Raw genomic sequence first — 21,023 nt, forward strand, 5'->3', positions numbered from 1 at the left:
GTTTCTGTGATACCATGCGAGGCAACTGCTGTAACTCCACAAGATCATATGCACATGAGTTTATTCATTTATTTATTTTTTGAGAACATCAATGTCTGCAGGGAGTGTGCATGCTTATACAGTACCCTTGCATGTAGACGTCCTTGGCATACCCAGATGAAAAACAAGTGTACTTGAGTGCTCTAATGTATGAAAGATGGTTCAAGTTAGGGGTGGGCGATATGGGAAAAATATCATATCACGATTTTTTATAGAAATATCACGATTCACGATTTTTATCCCGATTCTTTGTTAGTTTTACTATTTTGGTTTTACAAGTTGTCTGAGCATTACAGCCAAACTAGAAAGACAAAGATGCATGGCAGATATTTAGGCCAAAGTGGGCGAAGATAAAAAAATCTTTGTCATTATTTTATTTTTCTTATTAAAAAATAAGAACAAAGATACACATTACAAATACACATAATATACAAATAAAACAAACAGTGCTTTATTTCCAGGTACAATAGGTGTATTTAGCAGAGCATTCAATGAAATTGAATGAACAAATATAAAAATAAAACACTACATAGACTGATTCCTAAAGCAACTGTATTAAAGTTTTTCAGTCAAGAATAGTGAGTGATTTTTCTCTTTTGCGTTTTGTTGTTTTGTTAACGTTAAATGAATAGTTCCCCCACAAATTAATATTCTGTCATCTGTCTGTCAATTCTGTCATAATGTTGTATTTTTATATCATCATTTACTCAAAAGTTGTTTTAAACCGGAATGAGTTTCTTTCTTGTGCTGAACATTTATAAATGCTATTTTGAAGAAGGTGGAAAACCAAACAGTTGCTGGTCCTCAGTGACTTCCATAGGATTTTTCTTTCCTACTATGAAAGTCAATGTAGACCAGCAACTGTTTGGTTTTCCACTGAGTAAATAATGACAGAAATTAAATTTTAGGGTGAACTATCCCTTTAATGACAGTCGACAGCATGTTTAGTGTCCTGTCCCTTTAAGAGCTGCACGCATCTAATATACAGGCACGCATCCGTTTCTCTCTTAACTATTTACTTTCATTTTAGAGATAACCAACTCAGTCTGTATGTAAACCTTGTGTGTTTTGACAGTATTAGCGCAAAATATAACTTAGTTGAGTAATCAGGCGCTGTTAGACAGGCGTTTTAGTGCGCGTGCTTCAGGTGTATGTGCTCAGAACAAGCGCACGTCAGACCAGCGCGCGAATTAAACATTTAACCAGCAAGGCTTGTATGCAAATAATGTACTTTTGCGATCGCGAATAAGTGCAGTGTCCTGTCTGAGTAACTCTACTGCTGTATGTCGTGTTGTACAGTACATAGAGACGGCGGCGCCAGAACTGTATTTGACAATGTGCGCGGTAGCGCGATACTACGATATTTCTTCAAAAGCAGATCGTGGAGACATTTTTATCGTCCACGATCAAAAATCGTCATATCGCACACCCCTAGTTCAAGTGTACTATAAGTGATGACGAAATACATTTTTGTTAATACAGAGATATTATGTTAAAAGTGCAGTTTAGTTCATATTCATGGTGTCTCAAAGTAGCACAGTTGAGTACACTTAGATGATCTTAAGTTTATCTTAAGAAGTACTAAATAAACGTGTTTAGTATATTGCAGCTGATTTCACCAGAGGAGGAACCAAGACAATACTTTCAAGTCACAAGCAAGTCTCGAGTCAAATCCCAAGTCCGCAAAGAGTTAAAGTTAATGAGATAATTAAGTGACTAATTAAATGATGATTGTGCATTAGTAATGAACACCTGATGTTAACAATCAACATCACTGAAGAAAAGAGAAACACAAGAACTACAACTGACTTCAGCCACAGCCTTGGATTAAATCAACTGGATGAAAAAAAAAAAAAATGTGCACCATAATTGTGGTCAGTGTTTGCTTTAGTATGACTCTTGAGCTGTTTAGCAATTGCAATATTGTATTACAGCAAACATTTGTGCATTGTTCAGTCAAACCTTGGAGTAGCAGATTAGCTTACGCGTTTGATGAATTAATGTCCTTGGTTTATATTTCTCTCTTTGGTTTATTAACTGCATTTGAGTATTAAATAAAAAAAACTCCCATTAAACATAATGCTTCAAAGTTGAGAAAAAAAAAAGTTTTAGGATTAGGCTTTTAGACATGAACATTTATCATATGATCCTCAACAGTGGTGACAATAATTATTCATACTGCAGTGTATGATGGGAGTTTTCCATGCAATGCAGCATGAATCATTTTGTTGATTGTCACCATTGTTGAGATTCATATGCTGGTTCTTGATATATGTGTGTGTCTAAAACTTACTGGAGTTCAACTTTTTAAGTGCGTTACATAGATTTCAAATTTATTCACTGCAACTCTTTGAGAACACGGATGATTATGCTAAACCTGAACATATAAATTAAACAAAATTTATTTTGGATATAATCAAACCAGATCATGGTGATTATATGATCAGTACAGAGCACTGATCTCTCTCTACTTTACAGCACCACATGAATTACTACAGAGAAGAATCTAACACTGGATTCAAGGGTCAAGAGCCCAACTAAAGCAAACACTGATCTCCATGATGGTGCCATCATTTTAACCAATAAAACATCAACAGCTGATCCTCTGTGGTTCTCAATAATAGCAGGTGTTCATCACTAATGCACAATCATAATTTATAATTATAATTAGTCACTTAATTGTCTCATTATCTTTAACTCTTTGAGGGCTTGGGATTTGACTTGAGACTTGCTTGTGACTTGAAAGGAATGACTTGGTTCCTCCTCTGGTGAAATCAGCTGCTGAGTTCATGGGTGGAATAAACATATGACAGGACTTTTACTTTCTGACCTCTGGACTATCCACCTCTGTCTGTAATATATCTGCTTGTTTTACACTCTTTGGCCACCAGGTGGTATTGTGAGCAAATGAAGCCTCCAGAAATTAACCCTTTTGTGAACCACTTCACTGAAAAGCTGAAAAACTTCAAGAGGCTTCATCTGGCCATCACTAACTGCAGTTTCCAAAAGAAATGAACACTAGAGGCAGTAAAACTCTGAAGCCTTTTATTCCTTTTCACACAAATTTAGTTTCGATTAATAAAGCGCAATTTTCGCAAAATTACTTGAGGAATTTCATGTTATGGCTTCAAAACAATATTAATATGCTGGGAGATGTGAAAACTGATGCTTTTGAACATTAGCCTCACAGGAGCTCCGGTTCGAATCCAGTGTAGCTACGGTTCAACAAAACAGTTCAAATCTGCATAAAAGGAAGTTCAAATAGCACGGTTGCATCAACAAATGCGTTTTTATATACGTTTTGCATTTGTCGACACTATCGGGTAGGTTTTGGGTTGGGTTTGGTGTAGAGCATATTTCCAACACGTTAGAGCATTAACTTTTAGGGACAGACCCCGGATATTTGAATTCTGAACCGCCACAGTACGTACCTGAAGCAATGTAATAAAAATGTGCCAGGGTTTACGTATTGAACCCGTGTTTTAGCGCCACTCAGTGGACATTTCTCTTTGAAACTGCGGCGAAACGTGCAGCAAGGTACGTAAAAACTGCCCCCAGGTATGTTTATGCCATGAGACCAGGTTGCCCTTTCCAGCTGTGTTTGTCTTGGAGTGTAGGGGAGTGGTGATAAACAAAAGACTGAGCTACCTGTGCCTCGAATTTACAGCCAATTACAAGTTAGGGTAACTCAAACCATTTGAGTAAACAAATTCCCGAGGCAATTTAAAGCAATCAGTTTACGCAAACGGCTTGAGTTTACCTAACTTGTTGGGTTTTACAGTGTATCCAAAAGACAAAAGGCAGATACAGTTAATTTGTTTCGCTAACATCCATGACTCATGAGCTAATAAATCTTTCGACTGAGAGGGACCCCCAGTGGCTGTGATATGATACAATCATGAGACGTTTATGAATTAACATTGACATCAACTGAGTATTCAAAAGTGTTTCCCGACTTATAAGATAGTTGGTACAGACGTTTAAAAATATCAGTTTGTTTCATTCATACAAATACATCAAAATATTACAGGATGTAGGTTTTTTATTGTATCAGAGATCATGTAGAAAGTGTTGTAGTGATCTTTAATGAGCTATAGTATTCAACACAATATTGTTTTATATTAAACCTTTGGAGTCAGGCTCATATATTAGTACACTGAGCACAGAGTAAAAATGTGCTTGTACTTGAGGATAAAAGGGAAAAAAATCAAAGATTTTAGTGCAAATGTCGTTCATACTGCAGCACATGTAGTATTTACATAACTCTAGTTCAGATATTTAATAGTTACATTTTACAGTAAACAGTGATGTAAACACCGTCTGTAGTCAGTCCTGGTCTCATCTTCCTACATTATTGTAGAGGATCATGGAAACAACCATTGCTGCAATCTGTAAAGAAAGAAATGGTGTGCAATAATGTATAAAATAGATCATTTGCAGTAATACGAATTTGAATGAGTTGGCTACTTGACCCTTTTTTTCTGTTTTTTTTTTTAAGTCACAATCTAACTACCTTTTTTTACATCTACTTACATTTTTGTAACTAAACTTTATTTGTATCTTAATTGGTTTAACCAGATTGACCATCTTTGTGCTAAATTTTGCTTATAGATATGCAAACCTCCATATCAAAAATCTGTGAACTTTTATGAAATATGAGGTGGACCTTTCCTAAATTAATTCAGACCATCAGTTCTATTGTATCGCATACTAAGATATTGATCATCATGATGTTTGTCTTTTGTCATTCTGTGCATGTTAAGACATTAATCTGCACAGAGGATCTTCCATGTGTTGAATTCCTCAAGTGGAAAGTAAAAATGAAGTAAATACCTCTAAAGCAGCGATTCCCAAAGCCACACCAGCGAGCAGAACTGCATTATTCTCAATCAGATCCACTAATACCTGGAAGCAGCCCACGACCGGCTACAACAACAGCAAAAACACACACTGATTAAATGCACACATCAACACAATATCTGCATTTGCTTAGACAATTATGCACATATTATTCCCAACCCAATGGGCTAAACCAATGCGCCAAAATAATGCAAATTGCTGTATGACAAATTAGTGGTGTGCAGTGAGGCTATATGGGATTGTCATACGTTCATTCATTTCACAATACATTACATATCTCATACATACACGTTTCTGCGCAAAGCGTTCTATAACATACCTCTTTGTTTGCTTCATTTAAATTGCATGGTCTTAAACTGCTTGCACAACATGTGACAGGATATAAACTCGTTGTAGCTACGAACTGAGAGCCCATGAAGTCAGTGTAGTTGTAATATCCACAGCATTTCAGCTAGGAAAAACAAAAACAAAAAAACACATGCTTGCATATGCAGTGGTTTGCAAACAGGGGTTTGAATTATTAGAGCTTCTAATATCAGAAAACAGCTAGACATGATGTCTGGTGCCGTACCTCAGACATAGTGCTATTCCAGACTGAAGTGAAACTCTCATCTTTGCCATACTCGGCCTCAATGCTTTTAACAACTTTCAGTCCAATTTCATCCAGAGCTTTCTGAACCTGGAATGTGGATAAAATTCACGTTCAGCCTCTGATTTTACAGAATCACATGCTACATACTTGTGAAGACAGATTCATTTCAACCACATGGAATCATAAACAAATCATAAGGATGTGGATGTTATATGTATTTTTATACAGACAGAATAAACCATTGTGCTTCTTAATGTGCTGTTTCCTGTACTGTGAATATGAACTCATGGACAATGCATTTAATCAAATTCATTTAAATCACACATATTTTCAGGATAAAATTATTTTTTTAAATCCCTTCTATATAACATCATTAGTTTGTAATTTTATTATTATTAATTATTTATTTTAGTTTGCTATATAGGCTTTTTGAGTTGCTGTTTTGCATTTGTGTTATTTCTGTGAGCTTCCACGGTTTGAAATATGGACATTTCTATTTGTTTGTCTAGATATGCTTAAAATATGCTAGAATTTTTCTTTCTGAGAGTAATTTTCTCAAAAATCCTTATCCAATAATAAAAATAATAACAATCTTGAAAACCAATCCAATTGAAAATTGGGCAAAATGTTGTAAAAATAATGTAAATGAAATAAAAATAATGTTTTACAAGAAAATGCTATCTCAAAACTTCACGTTTAAATCAATGAGTTTCTCGCTGTTTCTTTATAATTATTTGTGAAATTTACTAGAAAGTTTAGAGTGCAAATTGTAAATCCAACACCAATTTTTTTCAGAGTATGTGCTTTTATTCTGGTGCGGTGCATCAGCTCTCACCAAAGGCTCAAAGACGAAAAGCGTTATCGCCGCTGCCACCTCCACGAGGAAGATGATGAGCACAATGCTGAAGAACTAGGAGAAAAGTTGAGAAATTGACCTTTTTGTCTGCATCTGTGGCTGAACTTTAGGACTGAAACATTCACAGCAGCTTTAGCTGAACACATTTGACAGAAATGGGTTCACTCACCGAAAGCAGCATGCATTTGCTTTCCTTTATGGCTCCGCAGCATCCCAGGAAGCCTATGAGCGTTAGAAACACTCCCACGCCGATCAGCACGTAGCCGATGTTTGCCAGCTGGGCCAGTTCAGGAGGCGCGTCTTCAATGTTGCCTAAAATGCCCAGAAGAGAAACTTTGTCCACTGCCACCCAGACGCCTACCCCCAATATGACAGCACCTGCCAGCTGCAATGATGAAGAAGACAACAGAGGAAAACACTGTGTCATTTTACAGTTTAATGAGGCAATAAACCGTTTTGCATGTGGAAACATGACTGACTAGTAACATGACTTTTATTATATTCCCTTGATAAGGGTTAGTGTAGCTCAGTTTAAAAGAGGACTTTACAGTAAATGTAGTTCAGAGATAAAAGTCATAGATTTGTGCTACGAAATTGAAAAAATTGAAAATTGAAAGGCCAGAACTCAACAACGATTATACTCACAAAGATGACGCCATTGAAGACGAACATCATAACTTTGAGGAAACCCTTGCAGCACATTTTGGCAGATTTTCCTTATTCCTAAAAAAAAAAAAAGCAGATTATTTATTTATTTCTTCATTCATACATAACATACGAGTACAAATGTCTTTAGAAAACCAGGGCATGAAGGTGAACCTAAAGAGCCAGTCATGACAAACTAAATTTGTAAAGAAAATAACGATAGTTATTATTATTATTATTATTATTACAGAACTGTTGAATCTACATACAGCAATAACTGTAATAGATAATTTTATTATCTTTCCTATTATTTCACCATTCAAGTATGGGGTTAGTAATGTTGTTTTTGTTGTTGTTTTAATCAATTTATTCAGCAATAATGCATTAAATTAATCAAAGGTGACAGTAAACCAACTAACTTTGACTAACATTCTGGCAAATTTATTTTAAACTTCTTCCAGTAACATTAATAGAACATTCAAGTATACTGTTTAAATGTATATGTTCTATAATAATACATATAACATATATATATATATATATATACACATTTATATAAAAAAAACACAAATTGTGGATTTTTTTTTTTTTTCTAAAATGTTAATGTTTGTGTAACCTTTTTTGTTGTTGTTGTTGTTTAATTTTACTACTTGTTTCAGAAAGTTCAGAGAACATTCAAAAATATCATTACCATAATGTTTGGAACTATTCATTATAAATTAATATATAATATATAATAAATGGAATGTTTCCTTAATGTATTCCCATAATGTTTGGAATTATTAATTATAAATTGAATGTTCCCTTAATGTTTGTATACTGCCAAGAAAAAAAAAAAAAAATATATATAAAAAATTGAAGTAGACATTCTGAACATTCAGAAGAGATTCAGAAATCATGTTCTCAAAATCCACTGGGAACATTTGCAAATATTCTGTAGTGGAATATTTTTGTTAGCTTGGGAAGGCATAATGTTATAAAATAGTGTTGTTTTAAAAAGTAATTGTGATCATTAAAAGTGTAGCTATTTTATCATATGCTTCTCTGAAATTACGTCAGAACTGTAAAGAAGTGCACCATTAAAACAAACTAAAGAAAACAATAACAATAGAAACCTGTGTTTCTAAAAAGATTAATGGACAGCTGCTTTACTTCCTGCTAACAGGAACTGGAATGAGTAATTACAACTGTCTGGTTCTAAGATATATATGACTAACGAAGGCAATTCTGAAGTCATCAGGGTGTTTTGGTTCCTTGAAATGTGGTGAAGCTCACTGGAGGAGGACGTTTGTTAAAATTATTGCGTTGGTGTTCTCTGTGTGCTCATTGTGTGTGTGTGTGTTTGTGTGTGTGTGTGTGTGTGTGTGTGTGTAAGAGAGAAGCAGTCAGAGCTATTGAGATTTTACATTAGCAAAACTATTAATCTATCTCGCTTTCTGTTAGTTTGGCTGTATAAACATGAATGTGTTCCTCGTCTTACAAATCTACAATTATAGAACCTAAACATTTTGGTAGTTTTAACCCAGAAAACCTCAATGTAAGTCATATAATATCTCTTTTATGTTCTGTGTGTGAAAGAACAGATGAAAGCAGTCTTACCCGTCCACAGGTGAACGAAGCGGTCAGGTGTGTGGGACGAATCTGAAGCCCCAAACCTCATCAGACTGAAGTATCTGCTGGGGGTGGGGCTTAAACACAAACACGCCTTTTTTCTTTTTTTTTCCCAGAAAGACTTCCTTATGGATGAAGCTTTTATGGTATGAGGGGTTTAGATTGAAGTCAGCTGATATAGTCATGATGATGTTACTTTTTATATAATTCTGTTAAAACAGACCTTTGTACCATCTGAAGTGCAGGAAAACTCCTGTAGGCCACTAAACAAAAAACTCCAATGTCATCAACAGATGTTCAATGTTTTATCAAAATATATGTCTGTCTATCTATCTATCTATCTATCTATCTATCTATCTATCTATCTATCTATCTATCTATCTATCTATCTATTTGCCTAAAATGAGACATTTGTTTATGTCACCCTTTTTTGCCACAAACCAAGGGAGAGAGGAAGTTAAATCATGTTGGTTTACCATGATGTGGTTTAGACCGTGTGTGTGCTCTGAACTCATTATTTGTCATTCAGGCTTTAAGGAGCACGGTAAGACAGACTTTTGTTATCTCTATGTTCTTTTTTCCAAAAGTCTCTGTTTTTGTTTATTTTTCGAACACATTATCAGTTGTTCATATGATGCTGTGCAATCTTTCAGTAAACATCAGTGTCAACTAAATTGTGCCTGAGCCAGGTTTTATGGGGTGGTGGTGATGTGGATAAGACACATGCCTTTGGTGTGAGAGACCCGGGTTCGAATCCACTGTGAGACACCAATGTGTCCCTGAGCAAGACACTTAACCCCTAGTTGCTCCAGAGGCGTGTGACCTCTGACATATATAGCAATTGTAAGTCGCTTTGGATAAAAGCGTCAGCTAAATGTTAATGTTATGTATTTAAAATCTTCAGACAGGAAGAAATGTGAATGATAAAAAACTATCATACTTATAAAATACTTATAAAAAGTATAAATAATCATTGTTCACTTCTTGATTCAAGGCATATATTTTCTTCATTATTTGGGTAGATTACTAAAGTTGTAAACATACAAAAGTTCAAATTTCTATTTGTGTCCGCTACGATTGAAGACAACAAAACAACAAAAAATATGCATAAAAGTAATAATTTAAAATGGTTATTTTTACAAAAAAAAAAAAAAAAAAGTGCCTCTATTTAAAGTAACAGATATACATTTCATTTTCTGAAGTTTAATGGATACAGGACCTAACTTGTCCTGGGTTGATCCTTCTTGAAGAACACAGGGGTTTTCCAGCCATGATGTTAATGATGTCATAAATTATGTAATTTTAAATATCTAATGTATATTTGTTGTAGTTGTTGTATTGCTGAAGTTTGACAGAATGGCTGCTACTATTTTGATCTTCCTGCTCATGATTCACGGTGAGTCACTGCAACTGTAGACACTGCGCAGATTCGTTCTGCACTCATTATATATATATATAGATTAGTATTTTACATTAATATACGTTGTGCTCAGTAAGAATTCTGTGTTTCAGGGGTCTCTAGTGCTGGTTGGGGTGTGTGGTACAGTCCTTCACACATCTGTGCACTAAAGCACTCATCAGTGATAATGAGCTGCAATTATACATACCCTACTAGATATAAGATCAAGAAAGTGTTCTGGACAAAAACACTTGTTAAAGGTAAAAATAAAGAATCAAGTGAAGAGAAACAAGAGTATCCAGATCTGTCTGAGGACCCTGAATACAGTCAGAGGCTTCAGTATCTGGGAGATAAACAGCAGAACTGCACCATCAGACTGAGTCATGTGACACAGAAAGATGAACACATGTACTATTTCAGATTCATCACTGATAAGCCTGGTGTGAAATGGACTGGTTATCCAGGAGTGACTCTTACTGTCACAGGTGACTTTGATGAGGTTTCACTCTTCTTCTGTGCATTATGTTGAATAATAATCAGTGTCTGACAGCAGCACTAGATATAATGTGTGTGTTGTGTTCAGATCTTCAGGTGGAGTCTCCTGAGAGAGTGACAGAGGGTCATAATGTCCGTCTGACATGTAAAAGCAGCTGCGCTCTGACTGACAGCGCAACATTCATCTGGTACAGGAACTCACAGCCATTAACTGAGAGAAGAGACAGAAACAATCAACTCCTGCTGCAGTCAGTCAGAAGAGAGGATGCAGGCAGATATAGCTGTGCTCTACAGGGACACACTTACATCTCTCCTGCTGTTCAGCTCAGTGTCACGTGTGAGTACAGAATCTTTAGTACTTAAAAAAAATAAAATAGATATTGTGTTTACCCCTTGTGCACCCTTGTGGACATTTTTGTCCATTTTAGTTTTGTTTTATTATTTTTATAATTTTGCCTGTGTTAATGCTAACTGCATAAATTTTGGCTCAGGTGTGTATTTTTATTGGAATTTTAATATTCCACCCTCATTTCCTTTAATAAATCTATTTTACACTAGGTACACAAAATAGTTGCACTCAGAACCTTTTGGACAAAAATGTCCCCATTGAAACCCATTAAAACTGCTATTTTTAATCGCAGTGCCATTTAACTGTATAATGATGCAATTTTTGTTAATAGGCTTTCATTCTGTTAGTAAGGCTTCAAAATTAAAATTTTTACCAGATGGTGCCATTTTTTCAGGTTTGGTCTATAAAGGGTCTATAAAGGAAATAATTGCTTTATTCCTGTTTTCTGCTTCTGCATATTATAGAGCCAATTGGATAAATAATGCAGCTATAATTGTGTGGGTGTATTGGTATAGATGTTAGAGTGTGGTTTGTATGTTTGTCCTAAAAAAAATGAGTGTGTGTGCTTGTAATATTTGAGAAAGAAAAACTGTACTGTAAATCAGAAATCCAAGCACTGTGTGCATCAGCAGAGTTTTGCTGGCATCTAATGGGGAGAATTTGGTACTGCGCCCAAACAAAATCTTACTGAGAGCTATTTTTTTCAGATATCAACCTCAAATTTGGAACACAACTTTAGATTTATGGCTTTTATTTTCTAGCAGGTTTAGAGTTCAACATGTAACATTAAATATATATTTTATATAAAATATTGTTCATAAAGCATTTTCATAAACTTAAACTTCTACAACTTTTTTTTTTGGTTTCATTTTTTAAACTTTTTTTTACTTCAACGATAATCTGCCATGGGTCCTCTTTAAAATGAGACCAAACTTAACTAGGTACACAAAATAGTTACACTCAGTGCCTTTTGGACCAAAATGTCCCCATTGAAACCCATTAAAAAAGCCATTTTTAATCGCAGTGCCGTTTAACTGTAAAATTATGCAATTTTTGTTAACAGGCTTTCATTCTGTTGGCAAGGCTTCAAACTTATAATTTTTTTACCAGATGGTGCCATTTTTTCAGGTTTGGTCTATAAAAGGTCTATAAAGCAAATAATTGCTTTATTCCCGTTTTCTGCTTCTGCATATTATACAGCCAATTGGACAAATAATGCAGCTATAATTGTGTGGGTGTATTGGTATGGATGTCAGAGTGTGGTTTGTTTGTATGTTTGTCTGTGTGTGTTCTTGTAAAAATTGAGAGAGAGAACTCTACGGTAAATCACAAATCCAACCACTGCGTGCACCAGCAGAGTTTTGCTGGCATCTAATGGGGAGAATTTGGTACTGCGCCCAAACAAAATCTTACTGAAAGCTCATTTTTTTGAGATATCAACCTCAAATTTGGAACACAACTTGTTCAGATGTATGGCTTTGATTTTCTAGCAGGTTTAGAGTTCAACATGTTTCATATATAAAATATTCATAAAATAAAATATAAAATATTGTTCATAAATCATTTTCATAAACTTAAACCTGTATAACATTTTATTTTGTTTCACTTTTTAAACTTTTTTCACTTCAACATTAATCTGCCATGGGTCTTCTTTAAAATGAAACCACACTTAAGTCTCTGCTCCGAAGCTTCAAATTTTCATGACCGTTTTTTTGACATGGACATTTTTGTCCACTATGGACCTAAGTGTAACTTTTTTTTATTGATGCACAAGGGTTTAAAAAAAAAAAGATGATTTAAATTGTGCCCTCTTCAGATGCACCAAAGAGTGTCTCAGTGTCCATCAGTCCATCTGGTGAAATAGTGGAAGGAGATTCAGTGACTCTGAGCTGCAGCAGTGATTCAAACACACCTGCAAAAATCAGCTGGTTTAAAGGAAGAATGTTTCTAGGATCTGGAAGAATCTACAGCATCTCAAACATCAGCTCTGATCACAGTGGAGAATACAAGTGCAAGTCCAGATATGAAGATATAAATAAATACTCTGCTGTGACTTTAAACGTCATGTGTGAGTTAATGATGGTTCATTAACTGTGATATTTAATCCTCTGTCATGTGATAGTCAAATGTATCATTATTGATAACGACATCTATCATTATTTATTTTCTTTTTTTTCTGTTTTAGACCCTCCAAAAACCATCTCAGTGTCTATAACTGGATCTGGTGAAATAGTGGAGGGAGATTCAGTGACTCTGATCTGCAGCAGTGATTCAAACCCACCTCCAGAAATCAGCTGGTTTAAGGAGGATCAAAGCTCATCTGTTGGATCTGGACAGAGTTTCAGTGCACTACAGAGTGGACGCTTCTACTGTGAGGCTCACAATCAACATGGATCTCTGAGATCAGACGCTATCACTGTCATTGTTAAAGGTAGAGCAGCTCATTTACTTACATGAATCTTTCTGAACTGAGTCAAACTGATCAATTTCTTTTAATCTTTCATCTTGTCTCAGTACTATACTGGAAGATATCTCATACAGCTATTGTAGTAACACTTTGTGGAATTGTTGCTGCTGTCATAGTTGCATTGCTAACCTGGTAAGACTCAGACTTTTCTTTTTTGTGTTAGTTATGTGATTTAATATTGTGTGATGTTAAAATAAGTGTTTTTTCTGCTTGTTTTTCTTCTCAAGCAGCTGTGTAAAAAGGAACAAACTGCAGTCTGAGGTCAGTCAGTTTCACTGTATGGATTCAAATACACGATTTTACCAATAGGGCGCGCTGATGGGAAAAATAATGCAATTATAAATGAATAAGGAAAATATGGAGTAGCCCCAGAGTGCACCCTGCAGAGCTTATTAATGTGTAGACATTTGAGCATGATCGTTCTTTTATATACGTTTTTATGAATGATCTACTCTGTTTGGCTGTACTACAGAAATATTAAGTGCTAACAACAGCGATTTTAGTTAGAATCAATTAGCAAATGTGTTTTTTTAAAAGCTTATGACGAATTAGTTTAAGTTCCTATCAAATGCATCTCTGAGTACTTCAGGCAGAACAGAGCTAATATGAACGGCTCATGAATTAAGTCTGGGGAACAAATTCTTAATTCATGGCCATGATATAGTACTATGCTATAGCACGTTAAATGAATAATAAATTGTGCAGTGTATTTAAGGCTTTAGGCGGACATGACTAAAAGACGTTTTCACCGATTCAGTCTGATTTCTAAAAGAATCATTCAGTCTGGTTTACTGAACTTGAGTCACTGAAAAGATATGACTCAGATGAATGATTCATTCACAAATAACACTTAGAGGCTACTACATCATGCATCAGCTAAAGTATTGAAATGTCCATGTTTGTAATCTTTTGCTTTAGTGTACACTAAAATGTTAGTTCTATTAATCTACTGAAAGAGCACTAGATTTCCGTTTACCCACTCAAATGCACAAAGGAACAAACACACAAATATGTTTACTGATGTGTTTTATAATGTATGCCATTCTTGTTTTATGTGTTTTCATTTTATTACTCTGATTCTCAATTCTTCTGTCTTGGATTGCTGATGGCAACACTACTGGATATTTTTCTTCTTCTCTTCAGTCCCTCACAAACATGTCTGATGACATGAGCATAATATATGATCCTAGTCAGTTCTCATATGTGTATGAGAATATGGTGGTGAGTGTGCAGCTTTTTATTCAAGCCTAGACAATATCACTAGTATTTTCCAAACTATATGTGTTTTCCTTTTTCTCCCCCCTCTCTCTCTCTCTCTCTCATGAAGGCTGTTAATCTGAACAGTAAAACACCTGATCCTAAAATGAACATCCCTCTGTATGAGAATGTTACGATTTATGAGAATCTTCCAATTGTGAGTCAATAGAGAATATTTTTTTTTGTGCTATTAAATATCCTACTCTGTAATCTACACTAATGAGCCATTACATTATGATCACCTAATAACCTGTAGCGGCGAGGCATTGATTCAACGAGGTGGCACTAGATCTCCTAAGGCAGTGGTTCGCAACCAGGGGACAGTGCTACTCATTTGAAGCACGCCACACAGACCGTTTATACGCTCGGATCCTCTTATAAAAACTAACCATGGTTTTACTACAAATAAAACAAAAAAAACATGGTTTCCATAGTTCAACCATGGGTAACCACTAATTAACCATCGTTTTGCAATACTAACTATAGTTTAACCATAGTATTTTAGTTAATAAAAGTTCAAATGGCAGCGCAGTGTGAGCATCACAAAAAAACATCACCAAATAAGCATCACCAAAGTTTCGGAGGCAGTGTGTAAACATGATTGACACAACATGAGCTCGTATTTACTTTTTTCACTTTGCAGGTAGGTCTCTTGAAGCATCTTGGAGACGTTGGCACAGTTGTTCTGGATTGAGTCTGTCTCAGTTTGTTCTGTTTCGTCATGTTATTCCAGACAGACTGGATGATGATCAGATCGGATCTCTGGCTGTTGTCTGACTCCTTGTACAAACAAAAATCTCACTGGAATATTACAATTAATGACAAAATGAATGTTTGGAAATGTAAACTGATATTTCCTATTGACACACTACAACAAAATATAAATATATGACTTAAAACCATGTTTAGCTGATAAATAATCTATTCTAATAATTTTGGCAACCGCTGTATACACATGTAGGATAGATAGATAGATGATAGATAGATAGATAGATAGATAGATAGATAGATAGATAGATAGATAGATAGATAGATAGATAGATAGATAGATAGATAGATAGATAGAATAGTCCAGGACTGTGATTAATCACGATTAATCATAAATTCAAATCAGCCTTAATACTGGCAATAAAACATTTACCAAGCCCTATCGCTTCAATCCCAGTACACATTTACCCAACTATTATCAAAAGTATTTCTAGATAAATACAACAAAATATTTTCTTGCGACCTTACATGAAGTATTATGATAAAATGCATCATGAAGAAGAATTGGACCTGGTCTGCAGGTGCATTGGAGCTAACATTAGCATCATGCTACATAAGACAATTTATGAGATTAATAGTACACTTTTACTCAGAACTCACTTTAAACCACCAGCGAGTGTTTGTAATAACTCTCTTTTGCAATCACATGTGTATACTTTGGGCGGCCGCAATACATTATAAAAGCTCTGTCATTTTTCCCCCGACTGTATTTTCAAAATAACGGGGAAACCGCGACCCTGGCAACACTGGTTCACTATACCCTTATCACATATGAGTATACTGTCACGGTACGCCTCGGGAATGGCGTGAAAAGATGAGGTCAGGGTCCAAGTGCAGGGAAGTGCTCTTTAATTTAAAAAAACAGCAAGCCAACACGGCAAAAAACTAAACAGAAAAGATCTGGGATACCAGACGGCAATACAGTGCATGTATCCCAGACCAGAGCCAAACACAAGAAATGTACTCACTGCAACACATTTGTGAATTACAATTAACGAACCAGGCAGAGTGGTGGGAAAGGGGAGACTATATAGTCTGTGGCAAACGGAGAACAGCTGGGAGTGTTAAGTGTACAGGTGTGTGTGGTTAAGCAGGTGTATGTGATGTGGCAGGTGTATGTGATTACGTAGATGAGTCCGGGAGGAAGGGAGATGGTGACCTCTGGTGGCGACAGGGAAGAACTGCCGAGCCCGGACTCGTGACATGACCCCTCCCTTAAGGAACGGCTTCCAGACGTTCCACCAACACCCCCAATCGTCTGGAGGGAGGTGGAACAGGGGGAGGGATGGTGGGCCAGGCCCGTGCAGCGGAAGAGGGCCCAGAGACGGAGGCAGACACGGGCGCCAGGACGGCGCCGGCAGAACAGGAGGCCAGGGCGGATACGGTGGATTCATCCGGGGAAGCTCGCAAGCGGACACCGCTGCCTCGGAAGCCTCGTGCGCGGACACCGCCGCCTCGGAAGCCTTGTGAGCGTGCACCGCCCCTTCAGGAGGGTCGTGAGCGGGCACCGCTGCTGCGGAAGCCTTGTGAGAGGGCACCGCCGTCTCGAGAGGACCGTGAGCGGGCACCGCCGCTTTGGAAGCCTTGTGAGCGTGCACCGCCGCCTCGAGAGGATCGTGAGCAGGCACCGCCGCTTCGGAAGCCTTGTGAGCGGGCACCGGCGCCTCGGAGGCCTTGTGAGCGTGCACTGCCCCTTCAGGAGGGTCGTGAGCAGGCACCTCCGCCTGGGAAGCCTTGTGAGCGTGCACCGGCGCTTCGGAAGCCTTGTGAGCGTGCACCGCCGCTTCGGAAGCCTTGTGAGCGTGCACCGCCACCTCGGAAGCCTTGTGAGCGTGCACCGCCACCTCGAGAGGATCGTGAGCGGGCACCGCCGCTTCGGAAGCCTTGTGAGCGTGCACCGCCGCCTCGGAAGCCTTGTAAGCGGGCACCGCTGCTTCGGAAGCCTTGAGAGCGGGCACCACCGCCCTGGAAAGACCACGAACAGACCACGCTGCTCGCACCGACATCAGTGGGGGATCCTGCACGCTGTGCATCAGCCCAGGATGCTCCAGAAGCGGGTGCGAGGCACTGGGTGCGGCCACAGATGCCTCCGCCGCCCCCCGGATTGCCGCCTCGGGAGAACGGTGAACGGGCTCCGCAGCTAACTTCACCCTGAAGGCTGAGCCGCTCACCTGCAGAGCCAGGTCAATGTAGTCCTCCAGCGACTCCTCGGGGTCCCAGTATGGCACCAGGGACTTGAAGGGCTCGGCCAGGCCTCCGTAAAAGAAGACCATGAGGCAGGTCTTCTCCATATCCACCCGCCGAGCCACTCCAATAAAATCCCTGGCGTACTCCTCCATTCTCCGGTCTCCCTGGCGGATATTGAGGAGCTTCCCTGCTGGACCCATGTCTGCTGGTTCGTTCTGTCACGGTACGCCTCGGGAATGGCGTGAAAAGATGAGGTCAGGGTCCAAGTGCAGGGAAGTGCTCTTTAATTTCAAAAAACAGCAAGCCAACACGGCAAAAAACTAAACAGAAAAGATCTGGGATACCAGACGGCAATACAGTGCATGTATCCCAGACCAGAGCCAAACACAAGAAATGTACTCACTGCAACACATTTGTGAATTACAATTAACGAACCAGGCAGAGTGGTGGGAAAGGGGAGACTATATAGTCTGTGGCAAACGGAGAACAGCTGGGAGTGTTAAGTGTACAGGTGTGTGTGGTTAAGCAGGTGTATGTGATGTGGCAGGTGTATGTGATTACGTAGATGAGTCCGGGAGGAAGGGAGATGGTGACCTCTGGTGGCGACAGGGAAGAAATGCCGAGCCCGGACTCGTGACATATACATCTCTCTCTCGCGCGCTCTCTCTGTCGAGCCCGGCGCCTTATAATCACGCAATCCCTGCATCCCAATGTGTATATTATACACTCTATCTGCCCTAAACAGTATTGAAAAGTACTAAAATCACATAGAATTTAGGATGGATAGTGTGCACATTGGGATGCAGGCAATGATTTCCTTCCGCGCTGCGATGACGGCAAGAAGCTGGGGTCAAACCTTATCAAACGATTAATTTGTGTTGAAAAATATTAACGCGTTCAAATTTTTAGATTAATGAAATGCGTTAATGTTGACAGCCCTAATATAGATATATAAATAGATGGGGGGTTGGGGGTTGGGGGTTGGGGGGGGGGGGTGCTCAACTTTTCCCAAGTCAAACCACAAATGTAACATTGGGTTTATGTCAGGTGAATTTGGCATTAACAGAAATTTACCATCATGTTCCTCAAACCACTCCGTGATAATTCTGGCAGTGTATCCTGTTGGCAAAGGTCAATGTTGGGCAGTAGCACATTACTTAGTAACGTGTTGCTGTAATTTGATTACTTTTTTAGTAACGGAGTTATTTAACTCGTTATAATTTCCAAAATAGTAATTAGATTATAGTTTCAACCTGAGGTTTCTGTACATTACCATTGTGTTACATCGTGGCTGACAGCAGGGGTGATTATAGGATTTTTATTTTAGGGAGGATCAGCCCCAATGAGGGTATGAAAATTTTAAAATAATTATATATATATATATATATATATATATATATATATATAATTAAAAATTTGTATGGTAAGCAATTTCCCCCTGGGATTAATAAAGTTTTTCAATCTGAATACATATACATATGTTTGCATTGATCATTAATGTAGCAAATGATTTTGTGTGAGAATAAGTCATACAAGTTGTTTATTTTGTTTAAAAATCTTATAAATGTATGAGGTGGCAAGGGGTCAATATAGCATGGGGTAAAAGGCACACAGTATTTATACAAATACTTCACCTAATATGTATATACATATATATATATTAAATAATGTCTCATTTAATACTTGTTCTAAACAATCACTTAAGCAAAGTTTATACTATTTTCCGCTTATTTTGAAAAATAAAATAATTAGGAGACCCCATAATAATTTAATTTAGATTTACAGTAACAACAAATTATATTTTCTTATATGATATGATTAATATTATGTTTTTAAATATGATGGTTTCATTCTAAACATGGTGATCATTTCTAATATGGACACCCAACATAATAATTACCATCTGAATCTAACCGTGTCATGTCAACAAGTGGAAAAGTCAGCCATCTATTAATTATCATGTTAATTACTGCGCCTTTGGCCACAACAGCTGGGGTGCTTTTTACCCCAAATACCTTACTTTTACATATTCTTTCATTGCTTTAATTATTGTAAACAAAACTGAAAATCGTTAAGAAGACCATTGTCTCAAAATATTAGCGTTAGCGATTAGCGATTCTCATTTGCTACTTAAAGTCTTACTCCACCCCAAAATGAAACTTTTGTCATTATTCACTTACCCCCCATGTTGTTCCAATCCCATAAAAGCTTCATTCATCTTCGGAACACAAATTAAGATATTTTAGATGAAATACTGTGACTGTCCCATTGAGTAAATAACACGGATGAGTGTACGCATTCTGCGTGCAGCGATATTCTCCAATTTGTCTTTCTCCAATTGCCGAATAGTTGAATAAAGTTATTTTTTGTTTTTTTTCTGTACAAAAAGTATTATCGTCGCTTCATAACGTTACGGTTGAACCACCGATGGCAGATTATTCTGACGATGTTTTTCATACTTTTCTGGACCTTGAGAGCAGAGGTGAGACTTTCAAGTCACTTGTTAACATCAGGTGTCTTCAATAATGGTCAATCACCACTCAATGAATCTCTTAATTACCTCATTAACTTTAACACTGCTTTAGTGTTACTTTTAACACTCTGAAGTGTGGCCACATATAAACACTTGTCAGTGTTAATTTAACGCTGGGGATTTAGCCATGTTCTGGATTTTGCCCAACCAACAGTGCATCCAGGTGCCATAGCCTATGCTGGTAAATCCACATCTGCGCTCAGCCATAGATGTGATGCTTCAGGAATCAATACTGTCGCTTATTTATCACACTGTGACCCTGCAGTTGCTGTGAACAGTGTGCTCCCCTGAGCTGTGGGAGACACACGATGGTTTGTCTTTTGGCCATCCGTACACCATTTTTAAAGCGTACTCACTACAGCATGTGAACAACCCACAAGGCACTGAACACTCTACTGACCGAAAGGCAGTCCTTGTGTGATATATATACTGCTCTGTCTCGCCAGGCCAGTTCATTGCTCTAGGCTGGGGGTGCTCATAATGTAACGCTCATCAGTGTACACCACTGCAGTATTCTGATTAACTATAATAAGCACCACTATGTAAATTGTGAATTTGTAACTTTCTTGTTTTTGTCTCGTTGGCTCAGCCTAACAGGAATATGCTGTAGTGGATGATGGCACCACCAAAATATTTTACAGCCTTTATGCATCTCTGTGTGGGTGGAGCCCTAGATGATTGACAGAAGTGCCTGATGATGCGTTACTGGAGACTACAAGTGAAAGTTGCTGGCTAGTAATATCATCATGTGAATATGTTGTTGCTTTATGCATTATGATTGTTTGATTGTAATTGTAATTATTGATAATTGTTTATTTATTTGTAGGAGTTTTTTTGTTTTATTTACATTTAACATTTTGGATTTTTTCTTTCATTCAATAAATCAGTGGTCTCAATACTAGTAGTGCTATTTGACACTTATTTCACATTTTATTTCAAATTTTACGCAAAAAACAATTGATCAA

The 21,023-nt window shown here is 37.5% G+C and overlaps 2 protein-coding genes across 2 annotated transcripts; one reads left to right on the forward strand and one right to left on the reverse strand.

The window, feature by feature from the left end:
• Window positions 1-4,377: 4,377 nt before the first annotated feature.
• Window positions 4,378-7,049, reverse strand: LOC306872280 (tetraspanin-1-like; the record flags this gene model as incomplete). Its single annotated transcript, XM_079420778.1, has 7 exons — window positions 4,378-4,428; window positions 4,873-4,965; window positions 5,219-5,350; window positions 5,471-5,578; window positions 6,327-6,401; window positions 6,517-6,732; window positions 6,993-7,049. The coding sequence occupies 7 exons, from the start codon at window positions 7,047-7,049 to the stop codon at window positions 4,378-4,380; spliced, it is 732 nt and encodes a 243-aa protein (XP_079276904.1).
• Window positions 7,050-9,959: 2,910 nt separating this feature from the next.
• On the forward strand, window positions 9,960-20,957 carry LOC306872281 (sialic acid-binding Ig-like lectin 14; the record flags this gene model as incomplete). The annotated part of the gene is made up of 9 exons (XM_079420779.1): window positions 9,960-9,999; window positions 10,116-10,487; window positions 10,586-10,834; window positions 13,032-13,277; window positions 13,361-13,445; window positions 13,544-13,574; window positions 14,457-14,534; window positions 14,641-14,727; window positions 20,648-20,957. 9 exons carry the CDS (start codon window positions 9,960-9,962, stop codon window positions 20,666-20,668), a joined length of 1,209 nt encoding a protein of 402 aa, XP_079276905.1. The 3' UTR covers window positions 20,669-20,957.
• Window positions 20,958-21,023: the final 66 nt, after the last annotated feature.

This window comes from Barbus barbus (genome assembly GCF_936440315.1).
Source record: "Barbus barbus genome assembly, chromosome: 7".
In the NCBI taxonomy this organism is placed as follows: Eukaryota; Metazoa; Chordata; class Actinopteri; order Cypriniformes; family Cyprinidae; genus Barbus; species Barbus barbus.